Below are 8,734 nucleotides of genomic sequence, written 5' to 3' on the forward strand. Positions count from 1 at the left end.
CTGCCCTAGCGCCGTGGTGCCGGTGGAGCTGCAGAAGCTGGCTCGGGGCAGCCTGGTGGGCGGCGGGCGGCAGCGGCCCCCGCACACGCCGCTGCGCCTGCTGGTGGACGCCGACAACTGCCTGCACCGCCTCTACGGCGGCTTCTACACCGACTGGGTGAGCGGCGGCCAGTGGAACCACATGCTCGGCTACCTGGCAGCGCTGGCCAAGGCCTGCTTCGGCGGCAACATCGAGCTCTTCGTCTTCTTCAACGGCGCGCTCGAGAAGGCGCGGCTGCACGAGTGGGTCAAGCGGCAGGGCAACGAGCGCCAGACGGCGCAGCAGATCGTCAGCCATGTCCAGAACAAGGGCACTCCGCCGCCCAAGGTCTGGTTCCTACCGCCCGTCTGCATGGCGCACTGCATCCGCCTGGCGCTCATCCGCTTCCACGTCAAGGTGCGGTCGGCCAGCGGGCGCGCAGCGGGGGCTGGGGTCAGAAGGTCGGGGGTCGGGGGTCGGGGTCCGGGCTGGGCTAGGCTGTGATCAGGGAGGGTTGGGACTGGAGTCTCTTGGACTGGGGTCTGGGAATCCGGGACGGAGCGGACAGAGTCTGGGGATCCGGGAGTAGGGTCGGGACGGGGGTCAGGGGTCGGCAAAGGGTTCAGAGTCAGGGGAAAACAGGGTCAGAGTGTGCTGGGGCCAGGGTCGAAGTGGGCCAGAGTTGCTTGGACCCGGGGTCTGGGCCGCAGTCGCCGCTCTCCCTTCCCTGTTCGCCGGCCGCAAGATGGACGCGCGGCCTGGAGCACGGCCGCCGGCTGCGAGTGCACAGGGGCCCAGGAGTGCCACTGCCCAGGCTGTTCGAGACCCTGATGACCGGCGGGTAGGTGCAGACCAGGCTTGCAGGGTGCAGTGCACCCCACTCTGAGACCCTTGAGTGCTCCCCCACTCTTCGAGGCGGGCTGATAACTAACCTGAACTTTGACGAGGTACCCGTTTTCTAATAGCAGTGCTGGGACTGCAACAGGTTTCCGTGGGAACAGGTGGGCTACGTGGCGACAGGAAGAGGTCCCCAGCCAGTGGGGGTAGGTGGGAAGTGCCTGCTGCTGTCACCACGTCTCAGCTGGGCAATGACCCCTCTAGAATGCAGTGCTGTATCCAGGTTCCCTGCAAGAATGACAGTTTTAGAGAAATCGTCTGATTTTTGTGTGTTAGATTTCAAAGAATCGTATCATTTGACACGATGGAATTTTGTCAGTTCTGTGACATAGAGTCTCTGTGAACAAAGTCTTGGTTTGTATGTGTCTCTCGTGAAAGGAGTAGTTCAGAGTCGGAGAAGAGCTTGTGAATCGTTTCCAGGATTTACTTCTCTCTGTCCAGTGGAGACTCCTCCGCTTTGGGCTGTGCACCCAGGTAATCAGAGCTTCCTTGAGGCTGCTGTCCTGTCCCTTTGGCTGAGGGCGCCTCGCTGAACCTGGGCCATGTAGAGCTTCAGGATCAGCAGTGAGGACAGAGATAATGTGCAAATCACTGACCCTTGACTTGAAGTTTGATTGCTTATTTTTTCACTGTTTTTGTTTAAAATTTGGAAGGGGGGCTGTGTTGGTTTTCTGGCTCTTGCCACTCTGTCATCCAATTTGTCCTTCCTTTATTTCTGCTTGAAACTGCTTGAAGCCCAAAGTTTGTGAAATTAAAACTCTTCCTGACTGCCCCTACTGTCTGCTCTGAGATGGTGGTGGTTAAGCCTAAAGTGATAGCGGAAGTCCCACCCCGATCCTGTTGCAATTGGTGACAGGATTTCTGAGTCTGCGGGTCGAGGCTGCTGGCAGAGCAGTGATTGGTCTGTGAGCATGGCACAGATGCGGGCGTGCATCCCCTGGGGAAGTTCAGGTGAGAGCCAGCCAGGGGCTGCTGCTGGCATTTTGTGCCTTGGAGCCTGGGAACTCTGACAGGTAAAGCAGTGTGGATTCCCAGAGGTGATCCACCTTCAGAAGATGTCTTAAAGAGTGAACAGTTTTTTCCTGTTCAGAGATAGAAGCTACTACTGGAAAAACAAGATGAGCTTTCTAGTCGAGTTACTTTCAAAGGAACACTAAATATTAGAATTAGAATCAGTGTATACAGTCAGTATCTTTTGAAAGAACTGAATTCTTTTTCCGTTGTAAATTTTTTTTATATTTATCTTCATGCCACTGTGAATATCTAACTTACCTCCTTCCTATGCGCTCAGAATTTTGACCAATATAAGTGTTTGGAAACTAGATTTAAAATAGATTTAAGATAATTTCTTCTACTTAAATTTCTGGACACAAAATAACTTTGTCTATTATTATTTCACTTTAGATAAACTTCTGAGATAGAATCATAGTATAGTGCTAATTGCACAGTTTAATGTAGTAATGGTTCTATTACCTAGTGGCCACTTCTCTGACAGCCTCACCTTTTTGGAAAATGCCTAAGAAGTTTAGCTACTACAAATATCTCAGTAGCCAATGGAGATGTCAGGAAGTTTTGGTACAGTGACCTAAAAAGGAAAAAAAAAAAAAAAGCTTTCTCTTTCCTCATTGAAGAATCAAGTTCTATCCCTCATAGATTTCCCTGTCCTTTTCAGATCGAATTCTGATAAACTTAGTTATCTATCTCTAAACTCAGCTTGGAAAAAGTGTGCAAAGGAAAGTCTCCCAGAGGCAGGAGAACCATTAATAGCAAGAAGTGACACTTAGCGAAGGAGAAGATTAAAAAAATAAAAGCTATAAAAAGCAGATGTAATTCTGGGGCTACTTTAGAAAAAGGAAACAACCCTCCCCTAGGGTGGTACAATGTTTATTCTATAAGGATGATTCGAGTCAGAAGAATTTATGTTCAGCCTTCTCTAAGGGAGTAAAGCAGTACATACTGTTTTTAAAAGATGCCCATTAAAATGATTAAGTAAATTAAACCCATGATGACATATCATTACATACCTGTTAGAATGGCTAAAATAAAAAACACTGACAAACCAAGTGCTAACAAGAACACCGAGCAGCTAGAATCATCCTATGTGGCTGGTAGGAATGCAAGAGAGTACCACCAGCTTGGAGAACAGCTCAGTGGTTTCTTATTGAGTTGAACATGTATTTACCATATGATCCAGCAGCCGTACCTCTGGATGTTTACCTAATGAAACTTTTGTTCACACAAAAAACATATATGAATGTTAATAGTAGTTTTATTTATAATAGCCCAAATTTGAAACAAGCATAATATCCTTTAATAGGTGAATAGTTAAACTGTGGTATATCTGAACCATGCAATTACACTGAGCAATAAAAAGGAAAGAACTGTTGATACATGCAGCAACTTGGGTGAATCTTTAAGGTTCTTTGTTGAGTGAAAGAAGTGAGGCTCAAAAGGTATTCTATTTATATGACATTCTGGTGAAGATACGACTATAGTGATGGGGACAGATTAGTGTTTGCCTAAGGAGGACAAAGGAGGGTGTGAATATAAAGGGTAGTAGCAGGGGAGCTTTTTGGGGTGATGGAACTGTTCTGTATCCTGACGGTGGCAACATTTTAAGATCATAGAACTATATATTAAAAGTAAAAAAAAATTACTATATGGTAATTTTTACTTTTTTGGGGGGAAGAAAGTTAAATCAAAATTGACAAAAAAATTGACATGAACACCTCACTGTAATGTTAGGCATCTAAGTGAGGCGTTTCTTTGATAAAACTCCATTGTCTTATTGGCTGTTAAGCTTCTCTAAACTGGCAGAAAGTTTTAATTTCCTGTAAACTTTGCTTAGAGAAATCTTTTTTGACTTAGAAGAGTATGTCTTCAATAGAATAATAATTGTAATTTTTGGGTATAGTAATAATTCTATTTCTTTAACCATTAGAAATTGGCCTGCACATCACCTAATTTCATTCAGGTCACCAAACTGCTTGGCCTGAACTTGGCTTTTTTCTTCTAGTTACTAGGAGCATTTCCTTTTGTGTGCCTTGAGTCATCATAACCTTTGACACTTAGTGAGATACTGATGTTTATTTTACAATCTTAGTAACATTAAATCCCTGGAGCTTTTCTAAATGTTCCTGTCACAAAACTTGTGGTGACAGTGTGCAAGTTTATAATGAATTTCTTAAGATCTCATTCCGAATCAGTGCTCTGGTGTTTTTACTTAGATCTTACATAAAGCAGTGCTCATGTTTTAAGTCAGTGGAAGAATGTGACGTTTGAATGTGGCCTGAGGTTTTGGGATGATGATCTCCTTCCCTTTGTTCTTCATGGGGGATGGAGACTGACTTGTAGGGTTCCAGGCCTTTGCTAGGTCCTCTCTCAGCTCTGTCTCATTTAGCCCTCAGCATTTTATTACCCCATTTTATATGGGGAAAAACAGGCTTGCCGATTAAGTGACACCCAGGGACAGGTAACCAGTAACCTCTTCTAGAGGGAGGTGCCCTGCCAAAGTCCAAAGTTCAGTTTCATTGTGTAAGAATGCTTTGCGGATGTGCCTACCTGCAGTTCACTTTCAGGTCAGATCTGATAACAAAATGCCTCTACTGCTTTTTCCAGTTAGAATGGGAGTGACATAGTTTCTATCCAGGAGACAATGAAAACTAGAAATATACTTTATTCTTAAAGACCTCGAATTGACCAAGGAAAAATTAACCACATTATAATTCAAGCCATTCATCTATTTAAATACTTTTAAAAAATATTTATTTTCTTCCAGCCTACCAGTTTTGTGACTGGCTTATTTCAGTTAGTTTAATGTTTTCAAGGTCCACCCACGTTGTAACATGTCAGAATTTCCTTCCTTTTTAAGGCTTAATACTTCAGTGTATGGACAGACTACATTTGGTTTACCCATCCATCCCTCTGTGGATGCTTGGGTTGTTTCCCCTTTTGGCTTTTGTGAATAATGAATAATGCTGCTGTGAATATGGGTGTACAAAAATCTTTTTGAGTGCATATGTTCAGTTCTTTTGGGTATATACCTAGAAGTGTAATTGCTGGGTTATTTGGTAATTCTGTGTTTAATTTTTCAAGGAATCACCATACTGTTCTCCATAGCAGCTACCTGCATATACTTTACGTTATACTTTACACGATATATTATTACTATAGAGTTTTAATTTTTAAGGTTAATGTGATCACACAATACATTATTCAGCAACTTGCCCTTTTTAGTATGTAAAAAAAAATATTTCCATGTCTGTACTTACAGTTCTAATTCATTTTAATGTCTGCATAGTGTTCCATAATTTATCAAACCCCTACAGATGTTACACGCACATACTTGGTAGACTCAAGAATGTGCACATTTTAGAAGCCTTACAGGACTATAGAGCTGACATTGCCAGGTCTTCATATTTTTAAGAAAGCTAGAAATCCAGATTTTTATTTGAAATTCTCCCATTTAAAAAATACTGTTTAGGCCAAGCAAAATAGACTCCAGGCTAGATCCAACTCTTGAACCATCAGTTTCTGATTTTAGCAGTGATGGCTAAATCTCTCCCCCCGCACCCCCCCTTTTTTTAAGTTTAAAGTTAGACTTATCAAAGCCCACTCGTCTCTTCCCATCTGCCTTGTTGAATTCTTTTTGATTATCAAAGTGCTTCCATTTCATGAGGTTACTGAAAATAGGACTTTACATAAATGTCATAGTTCTCTGGACCTTCTCCAGTATACACTCTTCTTTCTCATAATCCCCAGTATTCTCTCTTTTGAGGTTAATGCTATCCACACATTCATTCAACATCTGGTGATTTCCAGGGCACACATTTACTGTCCTCAAAGACTTGAGCAGCTGGTTTTCGGGACTTAGAGTTCATTCCTACCATATTCTGTCCAACACACATTCTCATCCCTAATTTGGTTTCAGATTCCTCAGCTCAGGTGACTACTATATTTTAATTTTATCTACCCCAGAGTTCGGACCCTATAATCAGTAGAAAAAGTAATACCCACTTTAAGACTTTAAACTCCATGTCCCCTCTGCAGCCTGGCCCTTGACCCTAGTCTTTATTTTCCCTTTTCCTTTCACCATCCTTTCTCCCAGTCTGTTCTAGTTTTAACTGGTTTGAGTCTTGCGGTCAACTACATCAACATTACACTCGCTACCAGCCTAGAGTTGTCCTCGTCATTTCATCATCCCATTTTGCCAGTCCCTACAATGTGTCATGTCAGTTCTAGCCCAGCAGTCTCTGTTATACTCCTCCTCATTTCCAGTACCCCCAACGTATGAACTCACCAAGTTTACCTAAAAGGTCTAACAAGTGCTTTGCAAAACATTGGTGGGTTACCAAATCATTGGATGTTTACTAGCATTTAGAAAAAATGATAAAGAATAAATTGGAACAAAAAGTTGAATGTAAGACATGTATACTAAGGGTAAACACCATTTTGTTAAACTGTGTCTTTCTGTGGGGAATAATCAGAATTGCCTCTGGATCTTACCGGGCTCCCACACCCAGTGTCTAACCAGTGGACCTTATCCCAAATGGGTTACTCTCTTGCCAATGACTTAAACAAAACCATGAATCCAAACTCCTTATTCAGGCTTTTAGACACCTCCCCCTGACCACCAATCTGAACCCATTCCACCCTCCTTCATGTTTCACAATCCCTTTATGTTTTAAATGCTCCCAGCCACACTCCTCACGGGTTATTCAAGAAATGTCCAACTTTCCAACTTCTGCTTATGTTGCTCCCTTCCCTACTAACTGTAAGCTACTCGAGGCCAGGAACTAATTTTATTCCTTTTGTATCTCTTATATGTTTACTGTAAGCACTCAACTTTTTAATCATATTTTGCTTCGTTCTATTTATATAGCCAGATAAATTTCTTTCAACACTTAAGTCAGTGGCCATTTAGTTTCTTATCATCGATTTTTTATACTCTCTTTTCTGACTGGTTCCCAGGGATGATTCATTCTCCCTTTAGCAAACATTGAAGGCCTTTCATTGGCCAGGCATGAGGAATGACTATAACAGGACAGAACGGACTCTTTCAAGGAGCTTAGTCTAGAAGGGAGAAGGACTCGTTTATGTCATTTTCCCATGTCAACATTTGGAACTTTTATGCCACAGGACATTTTAATCATCGAAGACCAGTGAGTGGTTCTCACTGGGTACTGGTTGCAGCAATATCTAGATACATTTTTAGTGTTGACAGCTAAGTGCGTGCTGACTGCAGGCATGTGGTGGGCAGAGGCCCAGGATGCTGCTGAACGGCCTACAATACATCAGACAGCCCCACAGCAAAGAATTGTCTTTCCCTGGATACCAGTAGTGCCAAAGCTAGGAAATCATTGTGTGAATAAATCAAAGAATTCTAAGCCTTGGGCCTTGAGCCATATAAATGTTTGCAATAGAAATTTGTAAGTATACCAGGAAGAGAAGTAATAAAAAATACAACTTAGTTTTCTAAATTACAATACACACATGTACATATCCCATTGCTAACATGTTTCTAGACCCATACTGCTCTTTGTTTTGTTTTGTACAGTGGGAGTTTATATAATGGAAAGAAACTAATTAGCACATATTACACATTCCAGCCTTAGTTAGCAATTAACTATAGGAATAAATGCCAAATACCATGTAATTTGAAGATGAGGTACTTTATTTAAAAATTTTTTTAATTCAGATATAATTGGCATATAACATTATATTATTTTCAGGTATACAACATAACGATTCGATATTTCTATATATTGTGAAATGATTACCACAATAAGTTAACATCTTTCACCTCACATAGTTGCAAAGTTTTCTTGTGTTGAGAACTTTTAAGATCTCTCTTAATAACTTCGAAATACATAGTACACTATTGTTAACAGTCGCCATGCTATACAGTACATCCCGGATTTATTTATTTTATAACTGGAAATTTGTATCTTTTGAACACTTTCACCCATTTTGCCCACCCCCTACCCTGAAAAGGAGATAACTTTAAAATTTGAAAAGTTAGATTTGTTTTCCAATGGATTTATAGACAATTTTCTAAATAGAACAATTAGATATAAATGAATCATTTCAGATAAATATTCTAAAATTCTCCACATGTCTCTATATAGCTGGCATCATATTTTATTTTTAATTATGTTTATGTTTTCTGTAGAAAGTAAGCCCTGTGATGACCTTGCCTGTTATCTAGTTTTTAGTACATTACCTGGTGTGTAGCAGGTCTTTAAAATATATGTGATAAATGGATACATAGATCAATTCCAGGCTACCCAGCTACTCAGTCCCCTTGCACAAGGCAGTATTATGGCAGAAAGATGGTAGAAAGTTTAAGTGTTCAAACCCACTCAAGCCAGTTACACACATAAGTAGTTCAACCTGGCCACCTGGCACAGAGGCTTTATCTTTGAATAAGCCCTTTATGCTTCTTAACTTAGGAGCTGTGTTGAAGACATAAAAGGGGTAACTGCTTAGAGAAGTTGGCCGAATTTAGCCATCTCTTCTCCCTTGTTGTACCTAGTTCTATCAAACAGTGTTTCTAGGCATCTTAGTGCCAATAGAGAGTTTAACTTGACACACTGAGTTATCTGCAAAGATGACGGTAAATCTGCAGTAGTTCAGGATCTGTGATCTAGAAATCCTTTTGTGCTCCTGTTACTTGGCATTTCCCACTGTCTTTGGAATAAATTGACTTCTTTGGAAAGACTAAACCTAGAACGCTGCTGTTGGTTATTTTGCCGGTTAGTGAAGGAAAGTGTATGGAGGGTGTGTTGCTGGAGTGTTGACTTTTTGTAGGCATGCAGT

The 8,734-nt window shown here is 41.7% G+C and overlaps 1 protein-coding gene across 1 annotated transcript in view; it reads left to right on the forward strand.

The window, feature by feature from the left end:
* Positions 1-6: 6 nt before the first annotated feature.
* Positions 7-8,734, forward strand: part of FAM120A (family with sequence similarity 120A) — a 103,768-nt gene continuing 95,040 nt past the window's right edge. Inside the window, exon 1 of the mRNA XM_006903845.3 lies at positions 7-436. Within this exon, the coding sequence (XP_006903907.1) occupies positions 182-436 (255 nt within the window). The 5' untranslated portion in view covers positions 7-181. The remainder of the gene's footprint in view (positions 437-8,734) is intronic.

Source organism: Pteropus alecto, unplaced genomic scaffold, assembly GCF_000325575.1.
Source record: "Pteropus alecto unplaced genomic scaffold, ASM32557v1 scaffold260, whole genome shotgun sequence".
In the NCBI taxonomy this organism is placed as follows: Eukaryota; Metazoa; Chordata; class Mammalia; order Chiroptera; family Pteropodidae; genus Pteropus; species Pteropus alecto.